General features: G+C 34.9%; 1 protein-coding gene across 1 annotated transcript; it reads left to right on the top strand.

Moving 5' to 3' along the window:
- The first annotated feature begins 237 nt into the window (after positions 1-237).
- Positions 238-24722, top strand: LOC138074375 (calcium-activated chloride channel regulator 1-like). Its single transcript, XM_068966500.1, has 14 exons — positions 238-396; positions 1416-1556; positions 1750-1897; positions 2663-2771; positions 7671-7851; positions 9868-10095; positions 10898-11122; positions 14800-14977; positions 16804-16904; positions 17263-17487; positions 17614-17884; positions 18478-18648; positions 19420-19656; positions 24382-24722. The coding sequence occupies exons 1-14, from the start codon at positions 238-240 to the stop codon at positions 24720-24722; spliced, it is 2715 nt and encodes a 904-aa protein (XP_068822601.1).
- The last annotated feature ends 1054 nt before the right edge of the window (positions 24723-25776 follow it).

Genomic DNA, 25776 nt, shown 5'->3' with positions numbered 1-25776 from the left:
GATGATGACTACACAAACAATAATCCATAGATGTTCAGCATAGTCCCCATTAGGGACTTAGCAATTGTTAATTGCTACTTAATTAAAGAACTCTTTAAAATAAGATAAGGAAGTTCATGGAGGTATTTTAGTAATATATTTATGCAAACATTTGGGCCTAGAGTCATATCTCTGAGTTAACAGATACATAAATACTCTCCTTACATTTCCAATAGGTTTATTGTAATATGAGCAAAAATGGTGCTCAGTCTGAATGTTATTCTGTTCCTAACTTTGCATCTCTTGCCTGGAATGAAAAGTTCAATGGTAAATTTGATTAACAATGGGTATGACGGCATTGTCATTGCAATTAACCCCAGTGTGCCAGAAGATGAAAAACTCATTGAAAACATTAAGGTGAGATAAAAATTTACTGTTATTTTTATTTCATTAAGTATTTTCAACTCATGTTGCTTAGTCATAAACATTCACACAGACTTATAACTTTCCAAAACTGCTTTGACAATACTCTTCATTTATATGGCATGTATCTAAACTGTCAAGATTAATATCTGCTTAGTGTAAATATTATGTATCATATATTAGTAGCATTAGTCAGTCCCTAATAAATTATGAAAGTCAAACTACTAATGTTTTTTCAACACAGTAAGCTAAAATAAAGACCTTCAAACTACTGAAGAATGATTTTCAAGTTTTATCTTTATGAAGTTTACTTTTATAAGGTTTAAATAACTAACCTACATTTAAACCCTCTCTATAGCTCATTATCTTATACATTTTTAAAATATTTTTCATTCTTCATATTTGTTCAATTCTGAAAATTTTGAAATTCTTAGATTACTAACTACCCTTGTATAAATTGAGAGAAGTTAAGTGATTTGTATAGTCATATAATAAGTAGCAAAAACAGAATTTGAAGCCAATAACCTATATATTTTTAGAAAATTACTGCTCAATAAAACTTTGCATTTTATGAGCACATTCCATATGAGAAGATAACTCAAAATGAATCTAGCAAAATCGTTTTTTCAATTAACAGCAATCTAAAATCTACCAAACTTCAAACTTCCAGCCCAATTTTAAGCATCTCTGTTCAGATCAATAAGCAACTTGCTAACAGACTCCAAGTCTTAATCACCTTTATATCTCACCTAATACCCTCACTCTCAGCTCTAACCCATCATGCTGAATGCAGATATGGATAGGTAAACACTAAAGAATTAATTTCTAAGTATATAAAAATGAGAGTCTATAGACTAGAGAGATACAGTAAAATATAATCTATTTTTCATGTAGTCTTTGACAAAATATTTGAGGAAGGGTACTTATTGTTTGTGTTTACTCTCAAGTTCATTGTGAAATTGTTACTACAAGGTAGTTACAATTAAATTGTTACTACAATTTAATTTTGTCAGGAAATGGTAACTGAAGCTTCTACTTACCTGTTTTATGCCACCAAACGAAGAGTTTATTTCAGGAATGTGAGGATTTTAATTCCAATGACCTGGAAATCAAAATCTGAGTACTTCATACCAAAACAAGAATCATATGACCAGGTAGGGAATTTTATTTAGCTCCTAAACTATTTCTTGCTCCCTGTGATTTTTAAAAATTAATACTAATAATTTTTTAGTAATTACTAATGACTACTATTTAAATTAGCAATTTTGCTGGTCTTATTTTAGATGAAAAATTCCTTGTTTCTATTGTTCTTGGGGTCTGTTTTGGTTTGTTTCTTCTGCTTTTTAGGCAGATGTCATAGTTGCTAATCCTTATCTAAAATATGGAGATGATCCCTATACACTTCAATATGGAAGGTGTGGAGAAAAAGGACAATATATACATTTTACTCCAAACTTCTTGTTGACTGATAATTTCCACATCTATGGGTCCCGAGGTAGGGTTGTCTATTTTATACTTCTATTTTTATTTCCGCTGGAAACAAATGTAACATTGTGATTAATGTATTTTTTTAATTTTTAAAGGAAAAAATACCTTTGTTTGGAAATTTATTGGTTATGTTCAACTAATTATATTTCTTTTTCTATGTGTGTTTAATAAGAAATTTTTAAAAAGCCATTTATTGATACCAACCCAGTTTAACTTCTTTGGGCTAATTAAAGTTATCAATTTCTAGATTTCCTTGACTGAATTAGATTGATTATGTGGGAAAGGGAAACTTAAAATATAAGGAGATTGGATTTAAATACAGAATTCCCCACTATCCAAAAGAAGTGTTCCTATGCAACCTTTCATAAGTTAAAATGGTATACAGCAAGAAGCAATTACCTGAGGACACATCTTGCTAACAGTATGCACAAAATATGTTGAGATATAGCACAGATGCTCACAGACAGAGTTCAAACCTATAGGGTTTGATACTGAGATGCTAAGCACAGAGAAGAAGCTTGATGATGCCGCTCTTCCTGCTCTGTTTGTGTGCTGTTGTAAAACTGCTGGCTGCAAAACAAATGCTGAATACTATTTTAGCTTTTGGCCTTTCTTCATAAAAGCAAAAATCCTCTTTGAATTTCTTTCCATTAGTGAAAACAGGTACTAAGATGGGTTCTTCATAAAAGTGAAGTGGTTTAAATGAACTTTCAAAAAGCAGGGATATCTATAATGTAAATGGAAATTTATAAGTGGCAATATTCTCTCATAGGCAGAATATTTGTCCATGAGTGGGCCCATCTCCACTGGGGAGTATTTGAGGAGTATAATGTGGACCGGCCATTCTATATTTCCAGAAAGAACACTATTGAAGCAACAAGGTATCATCCTATTGAACAAATCTGTTTTCAAATTTTTTCATTTATGACTTTTTAATTTTCTATACTAGGCCGACAAAGGTTATCTCAGTGGCTGAGCGCTTGCCCAATTAATGGCAAAATCCAACCTGTAAGGGAACATTTCATGCAGAGATGGGCTCAATAAAGGACAGAAATGGTCTGGACCTAACAGAAGCAGAAGATATTAAGAAGAGGTGGCAAGAATACATGGAAGAATTGTCCAAAAAAGATCTTCACGACCCAGATAATTATGATGATGTGATCACTCATCTAGAGCCAGACATCTTGGAATGTGAAGTCAAGTGGGCCTCACAAATCATCACTACGAACAAAGCTAGTGGAGGTGATGGAATTCCAGTTGAGCTGTTTTAAATCCTGAAAGATGATGCTGTGAAAGTGCTGCACTCAATATGCCAGCAAATTTGGAAAACTCAGCAGGGGCCACAGGACTGGAAAAGGTCAGTTTTTATTCCAATTCCAAGGAAAGGCAATGCCAAAGAATGCTCAAACTACCGCACAATTGCACTCATCTCGCACGCTAAAAATTAATGCTAAAAATTCTCCAAGCCAGGCTTCAGCAATACGTGAACTGTGAACTCCCTGATGTTCAAGCTGGTTTTAGAAAAGGCAGACGAATCAGAGATCAAATTGCCAACATCTGCTGGATCATGGAAAAAGCAAGAGAGTTCCAGAAAAACATCTATTTCTGCTTTATTGACTATGCCAAAGCCTTTGACTGTGTGGATCATAATAAACTGTGGAAAATTCTGAAAGAGATGGGAATACCAGACCACCTAACCTGCCTGAGAAACCTGTATGCAGGTCAGGAAGCAACAGTTAGAACGGGACATGGAACAACAGACTGGTTCCAAATAGGAAAAGGAGTACATCAAGGCTGTATATTGTCACCCTGTTTATTTAACTTATATGCAGAGTACATCATGAGAAATGCTGGACTGGAAGAAACACAAGCTGGAATCAAGATTGCCGGGAGAAATATCAATAACCTCAGATATGCAGATGACACCACCCTTATGGCAGAAAGTGAAGAGGAACTAAAAAGCCTCTTGATGAAAGTGAAAGAGGAAAGTGAAAAAGTTGGCTTTAATCTCAACATTCAGAAAACGAAGATCATGGCATCTGGTCCCATCACTTCATGGGAAATAGACGGGGAAACAGTGGAAACAGTGCCAGACTTTATTTTGGGGGGCTCCAAAATCACTGCAGATGGTGACTGCAGCCATGAAATTAAAAGACGCTTACTCCTTGGAAGAAAAGTTATGACCAACCTAGATAGTATATTCAAAAGCAGAGACATTACTTTGCCAACTAAGGTCCGTCTAGTCAAGGCTATGGTTTTTCCTGTGGTCATGTATTGATGTGAGAGTTGGACTGTGAAGAAGGCTGAGCACCGAAGAACTGATGCTTTTGAAGTGTGGTGTTGGAGAAGACTCTTGAGTGTCCCTTGGACTGCAAGGAGATCGAACCAGTCCATTCTGAAGATCAGCCCTGGGATTTCTTTGGAAGGAATGATGCTAAAGCTGAAACTCCAGTACTTTGGCCACCTCATGAGAAGAGTTGACTCATTGGAAAAGACTCTGATGCTGGGAGGTATTGGGGGCAGGAGGAGAAGGGGACGACAGAGGATGAGATGGCTGGATGGCATCACGGACTGGATGAACGTGAGTCTGAGTGAACTCCGGGAGATGGTGACGGACAGGGAGGCCTGGTGTGCTGCGATTCATGGGGTCGTAAAGAGTCGGACACAACTGAGTGACTGAACTGAACTGAACTGAACCTGCTGCACTATAAATATGTCAACAACTTCTGTGTATTACACTTTGGTATGAAGCTCAACCAAAATTTGGGAATAATTTCATTATCCATCGGGTTGTATTAAATAGCTGAGGAAAGAAGAGAAGTGAAAAGCAAGGGAGAAAGGGAAAGATATACCCAACTGAATGCAGAGTTCCAGGAAATAGCAAGGAGAGCTAAAAAGGCCTTCTTCAATGAACAATGCTAAGAAGTAGAGGAAAACAATAGAGTGGGAAAGACTAGAGATCTCTGCAAGAAAACTGGAGATATCAAGGGAATATTTCATGCAAGGATGGGCACGATAAACAACAGAAATGGTAATTGACCTAACAGAGGCAGACGAGATTAAGAAGTGGCAAGAATACAGAGAATAACTATACAAAAAAAAATCTAAATGATTGGGATAACGACAATGGTGTGGCCACTCACCATGAAACTGACATTCTGGATTGTGAAGTCAAGTGTGCCTTAGAAAGTATCACTACAAACAAAGCCAGAGGAGGTGATGGAATTCCAGCTGAGCTATTTCAAATCCTAAAGGATGATGCAGTCAAAGTGTTGCACTCAATATGCCAGCAAATTTGAAAAACTCAGCAGTGGCCATAGGACTGGGAAAGGTCAGTTTTCATTCCAATCCCAAAGAAGGGCAGTGCCAAAGAATGTTCAAATTACTGTACAATTGCACTCATTTTGCATGCTAGTAAGGTTATGCTCAAAATCCTTCAAGCTAGGCTTTAGCAGGATGTGAACCAAGAACTTCCAGATGTACAAGCTGGATTTAGAAAAGGCAGAGGAAACAGAGATCAAATTGCCAACCTTCGGTGGATCCTAGAGAAAGTAAGGGAATTCCAGAAAAACATCAACTTCTGTTTCATCGACTATGCTAAAGGCTTTGACTCTGTGGATCACAACAAACTGTGGCATATTCTTAAAGAGATGAGAATACCAGAGCACCTTACCTGGCTCCTGAGCAACCTATATGTTGATTAAGAAGCAACAATTAGAACCTGACATGAAACAACTGACTGGTTCAAAGGTGGGAAAGGAGTAAGTCAAGGCTATATATTGTCACCCTGCTTATTTAACTTCTATGCAGAGTACATCATGCAAAATGTCAGGCTGGATGTATCACAAGCTGAAATCAAGATTTTCAGAAGAAATATCAGCAACCTGAGATACACAGATGATACAACTCTAATGGCAGAAAACAAAGAGGAACTAAAGACTCTCTTGATAAGAGTGAAAGAGGAAAGTGAAAAAGCTGGCTTAAAACTCAGCATTCAAATAAATAAGATCATGGTATCTAGTTTCATCACTTCATGGCAAATAGATGGAGGAAAAGTGAAAACAGTGGCAATTTTTACTTTCTTGGGCTCCAAAATCATTGTGGACAGTGACTGCAGCCATGAAATTAAAAGATGTTGGCTCCTTGGAAGAAAAGCTATGACAAACCTCGGTAGCATATTAAAAAGCAGAGACATCATTTTGCCAACAAAGGTTTGTATAGTCTAAGCTATCGTTTTTGCAACAGTCATGTATGGATGTGAAAGTTGGACCATAAAAAAGATGCTGAAGAATTGATGCTTTTGAGTTGTGCTGCTGGAGAAAACTTTCAAGAGTCCCTTGAACAGCAAGAAGATCCAACCAGTCAATCCTAAAGGAAATCAGTCCTGAATATTCATTGGAAGGACTAATGCTGAAGCTGAAGCTCCAATACTTTGGCCATCTAAAGTTGGCTCCAGTGAAGAGCCAACTCACTGGAAAAGACCCAGATGCTGGGAAAGATTGAGGGCAGGAGAAGGGGGCAACAGAAGACGAGATAGTTGGGTGGCATCACCAACTCAATGGACATGAATTTGAGCAAGCTCTGGGATATGGTGAAGGACAGGTAAGTCTAGTGTGCTACAGTCCAGGAGGTCGCAAACAGTTGAACCTGAGTTAGCAACTGAACAACAGCAAATTATCAGAAGAAAAAGAAAGAAAAAAGTTGTAACCTAAACCTTAAGATCTGAGAATTAGAGTTCCACTTCCTACCCAATCTTTCATTCCATTTGATTCATAGCTTTTCAATGTGAATCTGTTTCATTGAAATTAACTAAACTGTTACAACCTCTTGTTAAATATATTTCATTTTTCATTTAATCTTGAGCTTAGAGAAAAGAAGTACTTTTCATAAGTGAGAAAACTGATTTTTTAAGGAAAAAACTGGGCAGATTTAGGTAGGTCTTATTTATGAATAGATGAGATATTTAAATTAAAACTATTAGGCACATGGAGTAGTTAATGAGTATGAAAGAACAATTGAAATCAGTGTAATAGGAAATGTCTTTAGGATAAAAATTAGAAAAAAGAGGTGTGGTAGAAAAATGCCTTTGTGTTGTTTGCCTTATGTGTACTAAGCCACCTAGAATCTTTCACAGCCTAGACTTTCAACCCAGGACGCTTATTATTCTCACCTCCTCCCATGCAACTCCTCCCAGCACACCTCCCTTATTCAGACAATGCTTGCTCATCCTTTAAGGCTCAGTTTAAATGCTTCTTCCGTAAGTGTCTTTCCTCTCCATCCACTTGGGGTTATATATCCTTGAGACTGTTCCCAAAGCAATGTGCACGGGCTTCTCTCACATACAAATATACATAATATTTGTATTTATATATGTGTATATGTAAACACTTATATAGCAATATACATGTGTGTCTATAAAAGTATATATGTAGCATACATAAGAAATTTAAGAGAGTATTAAGAATAATGTTGAATCTTCCCTACCCATTAGGAAGCAACTCCTCTATGTCTCTTAATTCAATTTCCACATGCCTGTAAGGAATTATCATCTTTAGCTCAATGTCACAAGTAACAACAATTAATAAATACAAACTAACATCATTGTTCTTGTTGAAACTGATGGTAAACGGGTAGGACGCTGTGCTTACTTTTGTCAAAATGGAATGCTGGTACATGGTCTATAACAAAATATCACTGAGGGAATGATTTTAGGATATTAATATTTATTTATAATTTATTTGGTCTTCATATATAAATGTAATCCAATTCTTTCACCATAGATGTTCAACTCATATTACTGGTACTAATGTGGTTTTCAAGAAGTGCCAGGGAGGCAGCTGTATAACAAGGCCATGCAGACGTGACTCACAGACAGGGCTGTACGAAGCAAAATGTACATTCATCCCAGAAAAATCCCAGACTGCAAAGGAATCCGTTATGTTTATGCAAAGTCTCCATTCTGTAAGTATCTTCTTTTTCTAGTCTCACAAAGGAAGCCTTTGGGAAAAATTAATTAAGGAAGCTGAATTTTCTATACCAATAGAAATAAGAAAAGTTACTAAGACAGTTAATTAACAGCTATTTTATTCAGTCCTGTGTATCCAGCCCTTTCAGTATGTATCTGGAAACTATTCCACCCCTTCTCACTATTCTGTTTTCTTTTGTTTTTCCTTCAGAGGTAGAACTGTATCCTTCTCATTAGCATCACAGAATTTCTTAAAACATTGCTTTCCTCAATTGACTTCTGTGAATTTATGTCTAGAGCTGCAACTTTACTTTTAATTTTTTCTTCTAAGTGTTATTCAATTCATACTACTTTTCCAAACTAATTCATTCTGTAGCTTTGGAAAGTACTGACAGTCTCTGTTTTCCATTACCTTCACACTAAAGTACACTAAGTTTTGTAAAGTGATATTGTGAAAAAATAAATGGCTCTGTCTCGAGAGAACAACAAAAGTGGAATGATTCACAATCACCAATCTGACCAACTAAAAAATAACAACACAATAATTCAAGTTCCAAAGCTAATGTTTGACTTGAAATATCTGGTCAAATGTATGAAGCTCAGAAGAGAACAGGTGCCTTGGAGTTAGACAGAGCTGATATAAAACTCCAGTCTGTCATTTTAAAGCTGTGTCACTAAGGGAAAATTGCTAAATCTAAGATTTTAATTCTCTAGCTTTGTAAATGGAAATTATAATACTCACTTTACAGTGATACTGTGGTTAGTTTTATAAGAATTAATATAAATAAAGTATGATCACAGTACTTAGCATAAAGTGAGTACAAAATAAACTTAAAAGTTTTCACTTTTTAAATCTATAAAATATTTGGATAATAGGGAATTGTCTCTTTCTCTGGGTAAATTCAACTTAATTAATGTAAGCATATTATAGTTACCTAATGAAAGTTTCCAAACACATAAAAAAGACTTTTAAATATGAAACCTATGAAGTTATCAAAAACAACTAATCAAAATAAAGCATACTACCTCTAGGTTTAAAAGGTGCAAGTTTTCATAAATAAAATTACTAATAACATAGACTTCTAAGCATAAAGGTTTGTGAAGGCCTATTATTTCCAATAAGATTTAAAATTGTGAAATCTAGGGCATTAATAATGAAAGTCTTGAGTAAAAATGTAGACTTTATATTTTCTTCTAAAACTCCTAAAGAAATCCAATGAGATATTTAAGTATAAATTGTTTCCAGCCTAATAAAGCTCCCTCCCGGGAGTATTTGAAGTGTGATTCTAGATCTTTCATTGTAATCTGTTACATATGGATCCACAAAGATAGCCAAAGAATTGAGCATCCAAATAGATATCAGATCACATAACACAAGAGGATAATTGGAAAATATACTGTCTGCACCAAACTATAAATTCCAAAGCATTTGCCTATGAGGAGATAACTCATGCTGCCTACCTGGAAAATAAACAACAATGAAGAAAGAAAACCATGTAATTGAAATATGTAGCACAACTAACTATATAAGATATGGCTCAGAGATAAATACTGTACTTTAACTATATATCTTGTATGTAACAATATTCCCTTCTAATTATTGTAGCATAAACTAAATATACTGTATAGCATCTATACCCAGAGCATAAGCTCAGACCCAGGAGAAATATGTTCCAAAATAATGAATATTCAAGTCCATTATATTCTTCCTTGAAATTTCATTACTCCCACAACTTAAGCAATTGTGTCAGCCATCATCATCCCCCAGTGTATGACCAACCTATACCTAAAAGAATCACCAAATGACTTTCCCAGTGCATACCGACAGTTTTACTTTGCTTTCTCTCTACTCATATACAAAATGGATGTGAGAATGTTAGATTATGAAATAATTTTTACTTGTCAGGAGATAAAATCTGTGGAGGACGTATAAGACAGCCAAGTATATGTTTGGAAAGGAAGGTAATGCTTCATCAGTGACCTATTATTGTCTTTCAATTGATTTTTTCCAGGTGACCGAATTTTGTACAGAAAAAACACACAATACAGAAGCTCCAAACCTACAAAACAAAATGTGCAATGGCAAAAGTACATGGGATGTAATCACGAACTCTGTTGACTTTCAGAATACATCTCCCATGACAGAAAGGAATCCACCGACTCGTCCTACATTTTCATTGCTCAGGTCCAAACAGCGGGTAGTCTGTTTGGTACTTGATAAATCTGGAAGCATGTCTTCAGTAAGACATTTATCTGTTAGCTCTCCTAATTAAGATATTTAAGCTAATAAAAATACAATTTAATCTTAGGTTCAGCTCTACTAAGCTAAGTAAAAAATATTTTTATTATTCTAACAAATTTTAGTATGATGATTTTATGTGGACAAGCACTAGAAGATAATATACTAAAATAAAATAAATGTTAAAGTTATTGTATCATGGATGATATCTATTCTTTAACTTTTAGTTCTAACAAACAGGAAGTTACACAACTGAACAAAGAGAAAAGACAAAAATCACCCATAATTCCACCACTGAGCATGTCATTCCTATTTTTTTTCTCTTAATGTATTTGTCTTTCCTCCTCAAAACTGTGATATCTTACATAATTTTTTATAATATGATTTTTTCACTTACTATACCTTAAATACTTACTCCCCAAGGAAAAAAATGATTCCATGACACAATTTTTAATGACTGTATCCTATGCACATAATATAATTTAGTCAACTTCCCATTACTGCATATTTTTGTGATTTTCAACTTCTTATCAAAAATTATATTGCAAAAAAATATTTTTGTGTACATCTTAAAATGATTTCCTTATTGTTAAAAAAGAAGGTATAAATTTTTAAAGACTTTTCCAAGTAAGGCATACTAATTTTTAGTTTTTTGTGAATATTCTTTTTAATATAATGACGCTAAACTCTAAAATACAGTAATCAATTATTATCATGATCTCTGACCCATAAACTTCGTCTTTCACCAATCTGTTAGGATTGGAGGAAACTCAGGAATTGTTCAGACATCTTTTTTCTTACAGGAAGACCGTCTCATTCGAACGAATCAAGCAGCAGAACTATACTTGATTCAAGTTATTGAAAAGGGATCTTTAGTTGGGATGGTTACATTTGACAGTGTTGCTAAAATCCAAAATCATCTAACAAGAATAACTGATGATAATGTTTACCAAAAGATCACTGCAAATCTGCCTCGAGAAGCTAATGGTGGAACTTCAATTTGTAGGGGGCTCAAAGCAGGATTCCAGGTAAAATAAAAATGCTTTTCTAAATATCATTCACATTTATTGTCCCTTTTAATTTTGTCCAGCTCTCTTGGAACAAGTGTCATGAGCTTAGAGGTCTCTCATTTAAATAATTTTAAAAGAATTTCTATTGTCCATACTCCTGAAAAACTGAGTTGCACTGAGAAGTGATTAAAGGGAAGAAAAATTCTGTGAGCACATAATCATCATGATTTTACTGAGAAACTCCTCTTCTCTTTAGCGTTACATAGTCTGAATCACTATGAGGAAAAAAATAACGCTGTTAAGGAGATCGTAGAAGAGGGAGATTACTAATATTTTTATATTATGGATAAAGAAAACCTCAGTTCATCAAATTAAATTGACATATAAAAATCACAAAAATAGAGGTAGTTCCTCAAGCATAGTACCAAACTCAAGATACGTGGGTAGAAGTTTACTGAAATAAAAATTGTGAAATCAAAAGTTGCAAGCAACTTTTGAGCATTGTATTCAACTGCAGCCAGTACTCATCTGAATTTCTCCCAACATAAGACAGCCCTGTTTTAGCTTATTTATATTCTTTCAGTCACAAAAACAGAAAACTATTTCCTTCCCTTCATTGATTCTCTCGTTGCCTCAGCTAAAAAGTGGAGACTGTTACTTGTATCTGGGCCACTAGTTAATGTCATCTCCTGGCTTTCCTCATGATGTATATTCGCTGTAAAGCATATCAGTTTAAGAAAACACATAACTTCCAGACCCAGACACACTTGAGATTGTGGTTCTATTATTCACTAGTAAAAGGACCTTGGATGAGTTATTCAACTCAGAAAATCTGTTTCTTCAATTAATGAAATATGGAAAGTAATAGTTGTTGTTGTTCAGTTGCTAAGTCGTGTCCAACTCTTTGCAATCCCATGGACTACAGAACGCCAGGCTCCTCTGTCCTCACTATCTCCCAGAGTTTGCTCAAACTCATGTCCATTGAGTCAGTGATGTTATCTAACCATCTCATCCTCTGCCACCCTTTTCTCCTCCTGCCCTCAATTTTTCCTAGCATCAGGGTCTTTTCCGATGAGTCGGCTCTTGGCATCAGGTGTCTAAGGTATTGGAGTTTCAGCTTCTGCATCAGTCCTTCTAATGAATATCCAGGGTTGATTTCCTTTAGGATTGACTGGTTTGATCTCCTTGCTGTGCAAGAGACTCTCTCAAGAGTCTTCTGCACCACAGTTCGAAGCATCAATTCTTTGGCATTCAGCCTTCTTTATGGTCTAACTCTCACATTCGTACAAGCCTATGACTACTGGAAAAACCATAGCTTTGTCAGCAAAGTGATGTTTCTGCTTTTCAATACATTGTCTACGCTTGTAGCCTAGCTTTCCTTCCAAGGAGCAACCATCTTTTAATTTCATGACTGCAGTCAACGTCTGCAGTGATTTTGGAGCCCAAGAAAGAAAATCTGTCACTGTTTCCACTTTTTCCCCTTCTATTTTTCATGAAGTGATGACACCTGAGGTCATGATCCTCAGACAACCACTCTGCTTTCTTGCATTTCTTTTTCTTTGGAGGAAAAAGAAATAATAGTACTTATTTCATCTAACTGTGAGAACTATGTCAGACTAATAATTGCTCCCCTAATGTTCATAGTGGCATCACTTAAAACAGCCAAGATATAGAAGCAAATCAAGTGTTCATCAAGAGATGAATGAATAAAGAGGATGTAGTGCACACAAGGCTTCCCTGGTGGCTCAGACAGTAAAGAATCCACCTGCAACGCAGGAGACCTGGGTTCAGTCCTTGGGTCGGGAAGATCCCCTGGAGAAGGGCATTGCACCCCACTCCAGTATTCTTGCCTGGAGAATCCCCATGGACAGAGGAGCCTGGTGGGCTACATCCATGGGGTTGCAAAGAGCTGGACACGACTGCGTGACTAACCACAGCACAGCACAGTGTGTGGGTATGTATATATACATATATACAATGGAATATTACTCAGCAAAAAAAAAAAGGAGATTTTGTCATTTTCAACAATGTGGATGGACCTACAGGGTATTATGTTTAGTAAATAAGTCAGACAGAAAAAGACAAAAACTGTGTTATAAATTATATGCTGAATCTAAAAAATAACACAAACAACTGTATATAACAAAACAGACTCACAGATATAGAGAAGCATCTAGTGGTAATCAGTGGGGAGAAGGGAGAGGAGGCTGCAATATAAGGATATTGTATTAAGAAATATAAACTACTACGTATAAAATAAATAAGCAACAAGGATACATTGTACAGCACAGGGAAACATAGTCATTATTTTGTAATGACTTTAGAATATAATTCACAAAATAGAAAATTTGTATGTTGTACACCTGAAACTAATATAACATTGTAAATCAACCATAATTCAATTAAAATATTAAATAAGTATTCAAGAAAGGATTGCTATTAAAAATCATAACTCTTATATATGTTTATTCAATTCTAAAATATGAGAGTGCTATATTTTGGGAATGTGTTATACTGTTTGCACACATTGATTCATATATGTTTTTCTTAATATGCTTTGATATATTTCTTACAATGTTTTGACCAGACTCTATTGCTGAAGAGATTATATCATATCATCAATACATTCAAGCAAGTAAAAACCTCTTAATTACTTATATAATGAAACCATGTTTTTACCTACAGAATCATAATAAAATGTCTGAAATTTATTAAGCACATATTACATTAGTGCCTATGTTAAATGCTTTACATTCATAATTTTACTTTATTGTTATCATTAATATTTAGTCAGGCACTATTACCATGCCCATTTTGCACACAAAAATTGATTTTCAGAGTAATTAAATATCTTTCTCAAGATCATATAGTCAGTAACTGGCAAATCCATGACTCAAAACCTGATCTTTCTTACTCCAAAGTTCAAAAAAGTAATCATTCCACTGAGCTATTTATTGGGCTTCCCTGATAGTTCAGTTGGTAAAGAATCCAAGCTATTTATAGAACCCTACTATAAATATAAATTATATTCATATACATAAATGACAGACTAAATGCTAGCTGTTCTACTTGGCAAATGGCAGAGCTAGAATTTATTCGCAATTTGTCTGAGTAAATTGTCTTAGTCACTACTCTTAGTAAAAAAATCGGGAAAAAACTCCTCCAAATTATAATACTTGATAAATTCATGAACTCTTCATGACACATCAATTTTTTTTTCTAGGAAACCCTGAGATTCTTCAATTATCAACTAGCTTTTATGCATTAAAAAGCTCAAGCCACATCATTTAACTATGCACACTGGCCTTCAGTCACAGCTTTACGAATGTCTAGTCGGCAAACTTCCAAAACTGTCTGGGTCATCTTCCTCCGTCCCAAGTACCTCCTGAAATAATAATAATAGCTACCATTCACTGAGTATTTACTGTGAGTTAGATAGTGTTCTAAGTGTTTTATTCTTTCTTTCTTGGGTAGTTTGCATATATGTGAAAGCACTGTTAACATTCTGCCTTTGGAAACCTACATGACCATTGTACATTACACTCATTTTCAACCCAACTCAACCTGGAATGACAATACAAACAGTTTCCCTTTGCCTACTCTGATGCATAATGACTTCTCCAAGACCAAAGAACAAGTTTATTCTTAGTTTATTTAGATATAATCTAATTAATAATCTGGGTTTTCACTATCAGGCAATTATCCACAGTAACGAGAGTACTTCTGGTTCTGAAATCATACTATTAACTGATGGGGAAGATAAGGAAATTAATTTATGCTTTGACGATGTAAAACAAAGTGGTGCAATCATCCACACCATTGCTCTGGGACCTTCTGCTGCCAAAGAACTGGAGACACTGTCAAATATGACAGGTAAACCTTTGAAATAGAATTTGAATACTTACATTTTCAGTTTCTCTCATTTCAGGGGCTCTTTCCTGTCCTAAAAAATTAATCTTTGCCTTTCCTTGTCCTTATCCTTCAAATTAATGTCTTTCTTCTCCCCACTCTCACTTTCTATTTCTACCTATACTAGCTTCTTTTAACATTAGTCAACATTTTCTATCTTCATTCATTTCTCATCACTTTTACCAGTACCATCAAGATGAACCTTCTTTCTCCATGGTCACTAAGGACTTACTCAAGCGCAGTTCCAAAATTCTTGCTCAGTATCTTACCTGCTTAATCTTATAGTAGAGACTCAGATAGCACTATTTCATTGAGGAAGAAATGTAAGACTAGAGAATACAAATTATTTGCCCAAGGCTGTAGTCAGAGAAGGACTTCCCTGGTGGCTCAGATGGTAAAGCATCTGTCTACAATGCAGGAGACCTGGGGTCGATCCCTGGGTCGGGAAGATCCCCTGGAGAAGGAAATGGCAATCCACTCCAGTACTATTGCCTGGAAAATCCCATGGACAGAGTAGCCTGGTAGGCTATAGTCCATGGGGTCGTAAAGAGTCGGACACAACTGAGCGACTTCACTTCACTTCATAGTCAGAGACCTGAATACCAAATCTTGCTCTCTGTAATCCATTCTTTTCTAGCTTCTGACACCTAAATTATCTCCCTCTTCATTAACTCCTATATCTTTATTATCTGCATTTAATCAATTTTACTTTATTCTAAACTGTCATTCTCTAATTGTTTTGGTGTATCTTAGATATAACCAGAGAATAAGCAGCTAGTTTAAAAAATATCTTTAATTTTCATAACATTATTTAGAGATTACATCAGCTTTACTAATGTGACAAACACTTAAATCTAATGATTAAAAACATTTTTTTGGCCAGTTTTTCCTTTTTTCTAATATATTTTGAGCAAGGTTTACTTATTGTAGCATTACATCTAGGATACTGATATAATAAAAGTTCCTAAGGTCTGGGAAATTCATCTTTTGTAAGTTTAAAAAGAAATTTTACAATGTATTTTATAGTATATTGGTAAGAGCATAATAGAAAATGATTTTCCCACTTAAAATTAGTATCATATGGAATATTCAGTCAGTTCAGTCACTCAGTCGTGTCTGACTCTTTGCAACCCCATGGACTGCAGCACACCAAGTTTTCTCTGTCCATCTCTCGGAGATTACTCAAACTCATCTCCATTGAGTTAGTGATGCCATCCAAACATCTCATCCTCTGTCATCACCTTCTCCTCCTGCCTTCAATATGGAATATTATGCAATCATACAAAAGAACAACATATTGTCATTTTCAGCAACATGGATGGACCCAGAGATTGTCAAACTGAGTGAAGTTAGAGAAAGACAAATATCATATGATATCACTTATATGTGGAATCTAAAAAACTAGTACAAATGAATTTATTTACAAAACAAAAATAGAGTACCATATGTAGAAAACAAACATGGTTATGGTTACCAGGGGCAAAAGGAGTAGGGGAGGGATAAACTGGGAGATCGGGATTGATATATAAATACTACCATATGTGTGTGTGTGTGTGTGTGGTTGTGTGTGTGTGTATGTACCTACTGTATAGCACAGAGAACTCTCTACTCAATATTCTGCAATGATCTATATGGAAAAAAGAATCTAAAAAAGAATGGATATATGCATTTGTATAACTGATTTATTTTGCATATACCTGAACTAACACACTGTGAATTAACTATACTCCAATAAATTTTTTAAAATAAAATAAAATTAGATTATAAAAGTAAACAAAATTCCATTTTAGGAGGATATCGTTTTTTTGCCAATAAAGACATAAATGGCCTTACTAATGCTTTCAGTAGAATTTCATCTAGAAGTGGGAGCATCACTCAGCAGGCTATTCAGGTCGGTATCTTTAAAAAATTCTTTGCCTTTTCACACTTGTAACAAATTTTTATCATCCTAAATAGTAATTTCTTTCTCTAATAAATAACTTCTCTGCCTGAAAACATTTGGGGTGTCCAGAAAACATCTTTATTGAATTTGCTTTATGTAGTATTTACAGACATTTTTTCTTTTGATTCTTTTATTTTTATCAATATAAATGCATTTTATTTGCAAAATTCTTCAAAATAATTCTTAGTTATTTTAATTAAAATCTTAAAAATATATTTAGAATTACTCCGAACTGACTAAACTTTGAAATGTATAACTGGAATAACAAATCAGTTTCATGTGATTGTTGTTTATATTTATGTAACAGTTGGAGAGCAAAGCCTTGAACATTACAGGAAGGAAAAGAGTAAATGGCACAGTGCCCGTAGACAGTACAATTGGAAATGACACTTTCTTTGTTGTCACATGGACAATAAAAAAACCAGAAATTGTTCTCCAAGATCCAAAAGGAAAGAAATATAAAACCTCAGATTTCAAAGAAGATAAGTTAAATATTCGGTCTGCTCGTCTGCGAATACCTGGTATTGCAGAGGTAAGAATATTTTTTATTTTCTCCATGCTTTATCAACCAATTTTAAGGAAAAAAATGAAAATAGCATCTCACATGGGAGGAGGAAAATATTACAAAAGCTCTCAAATTTTTTTTTTTAATTTTTAGACAGGTACTTGGACTTACAGCCTTCTAAATAATCATGCCAGTTCTCAAATGCTAACAGTGACAGTGACCACTCGAGCAAGAAGTCCTACTACACCCCCAGTAACCGCAACAGCTCACATGAGTCAACATACAGCCCATTACCCTAGCCCAGTGATTGTTTATGCACAAGTCAGTCAAGGGTTTTTGCCTGTACTGGGAATCAGTGTAATAGCCATTATAGAAACCGAAGATGGACGTCAAGTAACATTGGAGCTCTGGGACAATGGTGCAGGTAATAACAATCTGCATCTACTTCCACTGAACTTAAACTCCTACTATAGTCACGTGCCTCAGAAGTCATTATTTCCTATATATGCTAATGAAACATATTTTAAGTGAATTAAATTTAATTTTAACGTTTTTAAAGCTTTTTAACTTTTTACTTAGCTATCTTGTCTAGGTATAGACATGAGTACATTTATCTTCTTTGAATTTTATAAGTAATTTTATTTTTTCCATGTAAAATGAAAAAAAAATTTTATTTTTTCCAAGAGCACAATAATTTTTTATTTTCGTTAGTGTCAGTGTTTTGCATATCTTTTTTCAGTTTAGTTATATTTTCCTTTTTTGTTAGGATTCTCTTATGAAATAATAATAGCTAATATTAACTGAATGCTTACTATGAATTAGACTTTTTCAAAGTCAAGATTTGATAAGTTGTCAACCCAAGCTTCAAATTCAAGTAGTCTGATTCTGGGGTTCACATATTTTAGAAAATTGTGCTATACTATCTCACAAAAGAGCTTCCATCACTAGTGCTCATGAACAGCTGATATTGTCATATTTTACTTTGTTGTATGTCTAATATAACATTTCAATATTAAGGTGCTGATACTGTCAAGAATGATGGCATCTACTCAAGATATTTTACAGATTACTATGGAAACGGTAGATACAGTTTAAAAGTACATGCACAGGCAAGAGACAACACGGCTAGGCTAAATTTAAGACAACCACAAAACAAAGCTCTGTATGTTCCAGGCTACGTTGAAAATGGTAAGTGGCATTAAAATAGAAATGTGTCATTTATTTAGGCAAATTAATGTGGTAAGCATTCAAAATAAAAAGTACTGTGGAAAACCTATATAGTTATATAAGCACTTTTGTTTCAAAACCATATTTATGATAAGGGAACTAGCATAGGACTATACTTACAACAGGAGAAGGCAATGGCACCCCACTCCAGTACTCTTGCCTGGAAAATCCCATGGACAGAGGAGCCTGGTAGGCTGCAGTCCATGGGGTCGCTAAGAGTAGGACACGACTGAGCGACTTCCCTTTCACTTTTCACTTTCATGCATTGGAGAAGGAAATGGCAACCCACTCCAGTGTTCTTGCCTGGAGAATCCCGGGGACGGGGGAGCCTGGTGGACTTCTGTCTATGGGGTCACACAGAGTCGGACACGACTGAAGTGACTTAGCAGATACTTACAACGTGCTTTCTTTACATTTCCCTGAGTTCATTTCATTTATATTGAAAAAAATTTACTGTGGCAAGCACTTTGCTAGATGTTGGAGCTACAAAAATAAATAAGGCACCATCTTTGTCCTTGGAAAATTTAGAATCAAGAAGACAGATAAGTTAAATAACAGGACTAATACTTCATAATGTCTCCTCACCAATTTTAAACAAGCTTTTTTTTCACTAAAAGCTGTTACTTTTCAATGGCTGCTATCAATCAACATTAACTATCTACAGCTGCAAATAAGATTATAAGAAAAGATATCACAAAATATGAAAAGTTACAAAATTGCTTTTTTCGGTAGGTAAAATTATACTGAACCCACCCAGACCTGAAGTCAGAGATGACCTGGCAAAAGCCGAAATAGAAGACTTTAGCAGACTAACCTATGGAGAGTCATTTACTGTATCAGGAGCTCCTCCTGGTAATCACCCTTCTGTGCTCCCACCCAATAAAATTACAGATCTTGAGGCTAAATTCAAAGAAGATTATATTCAACTTTCATGGACAGCCCCTGGCAATGTCCTAGATAAAGGAAAAGGTAAGTTTGATTTTACATTTAAAAATATTACCTACACTGGCTTTTATTTGCTAAATATTTTCTAATGTCCTATTTATAAATAACATGCATAGATGGTCTACTATGGGTCACCTATTTATGTGTGTGAAAACGTAAGCCTGAAGAGATAATGAACTGCCCCAAAGTACTTCTATATTTAATAAATTAGTAATTAAACTCACTCTCATCAGATTGTATTGTGCCAAACTGCCTCTCAAAATATGAACCATCTTAGAAATTACTTTTAGAAGACTGACTTAACATCTTTCTGTTGCATTTCTTTCTCCCTAACAGGGAAAATTTTCTCTAAGTATATCTGTGCTTGAACAATTTCATTCATTCATTGACCTTTTTTTATATTTTCAAATGTTGTTAGGTTCGTAAGAAATAATCCCTATTGTCAACAGTTAGTTAGGTGGAAAAGACACTTTCTACAAATAAAAAGATAAGTTTACAGAATATGATAAGATACACCACTGGATAGCCACTTCTAGTTGAGAGTTAAGATCACAAGGTATATCTTAAAGGGCTTTTCAGGGAAGACTATTACTGACCTAAGTCTTAAAGAATGAGAGAAGTCGGGAAAGTTAAGTGAAGATGTCCCAGAGAGAGAGAGGATAATATGCAGAGATTTAGCTATGAAGTTTGAATTAAAGTTCAATGCAAAATTATCTTATTCATTCAAGTTCAGTTCAATCACTCAGTATGTCTGACTGTTTGTGACACTGATGGACTGCAGCACACCAGGCCTCCCTGTCCATCACCAACTCCCAGAGCTTATTCAAACTCATGTCCATCGAGTCCGTGATGCCATCCAACCATCTCATCCTCTGTTGTCCCCTTCTCCTCCCACCTTCAATCTTTCCCAGCATCAGGATCTTTTCCAATGAGTCAGTTCTTCACATCAGGTGGCCAAAATATTGGAGTTTCAGCTTCAGCATCAGTCCTTCCAATGAATATTCAGGACTGATTTCCTTTAGGATTGACTGGTTTGATCTCCTTACAGTCCAAGAGACTCTCAAGAGTCTTCTCCAACACCACAGTTCAAAAGCATCAATTTTTTGGTGCTCAGCTTTCTTTATAATCCAACTCTCACATCTATACATAACTACTGTAACTTCCTCATAATAAATTGCCCACATTCTTAAAAGTTTAAATCACTTTTAGCTTTGCTTTAAATTTAACTGAATTAAATTAGTGTTTATTGAATGCCTACCATATTCCAGTGTTGTGCTAGACTAGCAGATTCTCATAGGGTAAAGCCAATCTTGTTATTTTCCCTTTAAGGTGGTAAAATGAAAGCAATATGCATATCAACAGACAATATCTCAGAGGCTTTTAGTGCTGAAAAGTAACTTTAAATGCTCTTTCCCTTGTGTTATAATACATCCCTTACTATAGGCTCTCTCAAAAGAAACAATGCTTCTTAATCTTTCATTTCCTATGTAGCTATATTTCTCTTTGTCATTATCATACAATTAGAAAAATCATTCTAAAGTCAAAAGAAATATAAAACACCTATGAAGAGCTCTTTATACTTCAATACTGAGACTCTTATAATGACAGCTTCTGAAATACACTTGATCATTAAAAATATGGTGAAAATAAAAAATACTGCCACTTAGAAATCCATAAATGAAATTATCTGACTAAATGTTTAATTCTAAAATTGAATTCAGTTAAGACCAAGTCTTTAGATCACGACTGGATTCACAATAAATGTCCCTTATACTGATTATAGAAACTAAAAGATGGAAGAAATTATTTCATACATACATTGGGAAAGAACTTTACTATGTTTAACCTCAAATACCTAAAACAGGTGGAATCTGATCTCCCTCTCTCCTGGTAACAAATAGGAAGATGTAGTTCTATCAGATTTTACCCCTAGTCATTACAAAAGGAAGTATTAGCAGTATCAAAAAATAAATAATTATCTATATAATTTTAAATGAAAAACTTAAGCTTGAAAGGGAAAGTGAAGTCGCTCAGTGTGTCCGACTCTTTGTGACCCCACGGACTGTAGCCTACCAGGCTCCTCCATCCATGGGATTTTCCAGGCAAGAGTATTGGAGTGGGTTTCCATTTCCTTCTCCAGAGGATCTTCCTGACCAGGGATCGAACCCAGGTCTCCCGCACTGTAGGTAGATGCTTTATCATCTGAGCCACCAGGGATCTGTGATAAACTTAAGTTTACTGGGACCCAATTTCCATACTAGTCATATATGCAAATCAGACTAGATGACCTAGAAATACTAAAACATGTAGATATAATTTTAATATTTTATGATCCACTAATTTTGTCATTTTGGGCATCAAGTGAATAACTGTTTTTGGCCAAAAAGTAGTATTTTTATTAAAGTATAATTGACCTACAACACTATATTAGTTCCTGGTATATAATATAGTGATTTGATATATATATACAATACAAAATGATCACCACTTTAAGTCTAGTTACCATCTGTTACCATGCAAAGTTACTATAGTACTATTGACTATACTCTCTATTCCATACATTTCATCCCCATGATTCATTTATTTTGTAACTGGAAGTTTGTACCTTTTAATCTCCCTCACCTGTTTCACTCATTCCCCCTACTCACCTCCCATTTAGCAAATGCTTGTTTGTTCTCTGCATCTATGAGTCTATTTCTATTTTGTTATATTTGTTCATTTGTTTTGTTTTTTAGATGCCACGTATAAGTGACATAATATGGTATTCATCTTAGCTGTCTGACTTAATTCACCTAACATAATACCCTCTAGGTCCATTCATGTTGTCACAAAACACAAGATTTCATTCTTTTTATGAGTGAGTAATATTCCATTACAGGTTTGTTTGTACACACACCACATCGTCTTTATCCATTCACCTATCAGTGGATACTTAGGTTGTTCTATATCTTGGCTACTGTGAATAATGCTGCAATGAACATAGAAGTGCATATATCTTTCTGAATTAGTGTTTTTGTTTGATTCAGAAAAATATTCAGAAGCAGAATTGCTGAATTGTATAGTTGCTCTATTTTTTATTTTAATAACATCCATACTGTTTTCTATAGTGGCTGCACCAATTTACATTCCCACCAATAGGATGAGAGGGTTCCCTTTTTCTCCACATTCTCACCACACTTATTTTTTGTTGTCTTTTTGATAATGTATGTTCTGATAGGTGTGAGGTAGTTTTAATCTGCATTTCCCTGATGATTGCTAACACTGAGCACCTTTTCACGTCTGTTGGGGCCTAAAAGTAATTAAGGAGGTCAAATACATGCCAAACACAGTACCAGATACTCTAGTTCATAAAAAAGGAGTATAAAACATATTTTTGTCCTAAAGAATAGTACATTCAATTTGGAAAGATAAACAGAACCTCTATAAAACTGGAAAACTAAATTCCATGCAATAGAGTTCAGGGAAGAGAGTTACCAAGGGATGAAATACATGACCAAGACTTCATTGAGAAACTGGACTTCCTGTTGGGTGGGCCTTGAAGAATAAGTACAATTTGCATAGATGGGGAGAGGGAGGCATTCCAGGGATTCATGTCAGGGAGAAAAGGAATCAAATAATATGATCAAAGTCAAGAAAGCAAAGTATCACAATGAAATATTTAAATTAAACTAAGGGATGGATGGATAGTTAGATGGATAGATCCACAGAAATTAAATGCAGAGAGGATGTGAAGAGGAGTGCACTAGATCAGATTGACAGGACCTATTTATTAGAAGACCCAAATGTTAGGCATAGGGCCTGAATTTAAAAGAAAACAATAAATTTAAGCTACTCACCACATACTTAGAACATATTCAGTATTTCATGAAAAAATAAAGTCATCACTGCAAAAAAAAGATATTTTATGTTTTATTGTTCAGGGCATTTCATGTTAAAATATATTTCTTTATCTATGGCTGCTGTAGATTTCTAAAGCATTTTGAATGAAACATTTGTCAGCATCTTTCTTTCCTTTCTTGATAAAATAATGATAATAATAGCTAATATTTCAAACATTTATTAAGTTCCAGACATTGTGCTAAACACTTTTCGTGTATTATTATACATTATATTATATAATGTTCATATACAAAATTCCATAAATATTTGTTGAATTGAATGACTGATTCTCTTTTTTACAAATAAGAAAACTAAGGTAGGAAAGATTAATTAGATTTTTCTTTGTTACAGCTAGAAAGTAGAACTAAGGTGCAAATTAAAGTCTGCCTAGCTCCTAAACATGTTTAATTTTTAGTACACATTCTAAATTCTCTGCCTTCCTTTGCTCTTTGTCTTTATCCCTGGCTCCCACTCTACTTATCTGCTTTCCTACTCATACATCCTAGTACTCCCTTTCTCAGCTTAATGAAAAATAATACGGACAAAGGGTATTGAATGTTACTGAATGTCATTACTATACTCAAACATTATTGTGTTCCTTGTTCTAAATCAAAAGTAGACTCAGTTCTTCATATTTCTATTTTTAAATCTAAATTCCATTTTTAGTAATATACAATTCTGAATTAAATTCTTTGTGATTAGATAACTAGATATAAAACTGTTCATATATGTGTTCTTAAAGAAAATGGAATAACCAGACAAAAAAAAACCAGTGTGCATTCCTGATGGACCCCTAAATATAAACTGATGTGATAGCAATAAGGCATTCTAGTGATCCTAACATACATGAAATATCTATTTATTTTCCAGCCAACAGCTACGTTATAAGAATAAGTAAGAGTTTCATGGATCTCCAAGAAGATTTTGACAATGTGACTTTAGTGAATACTTCTAATCTAATACCTAAGGAGGCCGGCTCAAAAGAAAATTTTGAATTTAAGCCAGAACATTTTAGAGTAGAAAATGGCACCAAATTCTATATTGCAGTCCAAGCCATCAATGAAGCCAATCTCATCTCAGAGGTTTCTCACATTGTACAAGCAATCAAGTTTATTCCTCTACCAGAAGACAGTGTCCATGCTCTGGGTACTAAGATTTCTGCAATCAGTTTGGCAATTTTTGGATTACCAATGATTTTCTCTACATTTTAAACTAGGAATTGTGTCAGCACTGATAACCAATGTTATACATAGTTGGTACACATTTATTTAGGATTTAATTTGCTATTTTCTTGTTGTTCAGTTGCTACATTGTGTCCAACTCTTTGCGACCCCAGGACTGCAGCATGCCAGGTTTCCCTGTCCATCACCAACTCCCAGAGCTTGCTCAAATTCATGTTCATTTGAGTCAGTAATGCTATCTAACTGTCTCATCCTCTGCTGTCCTCTTCTCCTTTTACCTTCAATCTTTCCCAGCATTGGGATCTTTTTCAATGAATCAGCTCTTGGCATCAGGTGGCCAAAATATTGGAGTTTTCAGCAACAGTTCTTCAAATGAATATCCAGGGTTGATTTTTCTTTAGGATTGACTGGTTTGATCTTAGAGTCCAAGGGACACTCTAGTGTCTTCTCCAGCACCACAGTTTGAAAGAATCAGTACTTTGGTATTCAGCCTTCTTTATAGCCCAATGCTCACATCTGTGCATGACTACTGGAAAAACCATAGCTTTGACTAAATGGATCTTTACTGGCAAAGTGATGTCTCTGCTTTTCAATACACTGTCTAGGTTTATCATAGCTTTCCTTCCAGGGAGAAAGGTTCTGTTAATTTCATGACTGCAGTCACAAAAGGCAGTGATTTTGGAGTCCAAGAAAGAAAATCTGCCACTGTTTCACTTTCCCATCTATTTGTCACAAAGTGATGGAACCAGATGCCATGATCTTAGTTTTTTGAATGTTGAGTTTCGTTTCAAGCCAGTTTCAAGCTCACCTTCCTCCTTCACCTGCATCAAGGGGCTCTTGAGTTCCTCTTCATTTTCTGCCATCAGAGTGGTATCATCTACATATCTGAGGTTGTTGATATGTCTCCCCAAAATCTTGATTCCAGCTTGTGTCATACAGCCTGGCATTTCACATGATGTACTCTGCAAAGAAGTTAAATAAGCAGAGTGATGGTATACAGCCTTGTTGTACTTCTTTTCCAATTTTGAAACAGTCAGTTGTTCCATGTTCAGTTCTAACTGTTGCTTCTTGACCAATATACAGG

Source organism: Capricornis sumatraensis, chromosome 2 (genome assembly GCF_032405125.1).
Source record: "Capricornis sumatraensis isolate serow.1 chromosome 2, serow.2, whole genome shotgun sequence".
Classification (NCBI taxonomy): Eukaryota; Metazoa; Chordata; class Mammalia; order Artiodactyla; family Bovidae; genus Capricornis; species Capricornis sumatraensis.
Note: the sequence above shows the minus strand (reverse complement) of the source record. Positions and strands in the feature narration are given on the sequence as shown.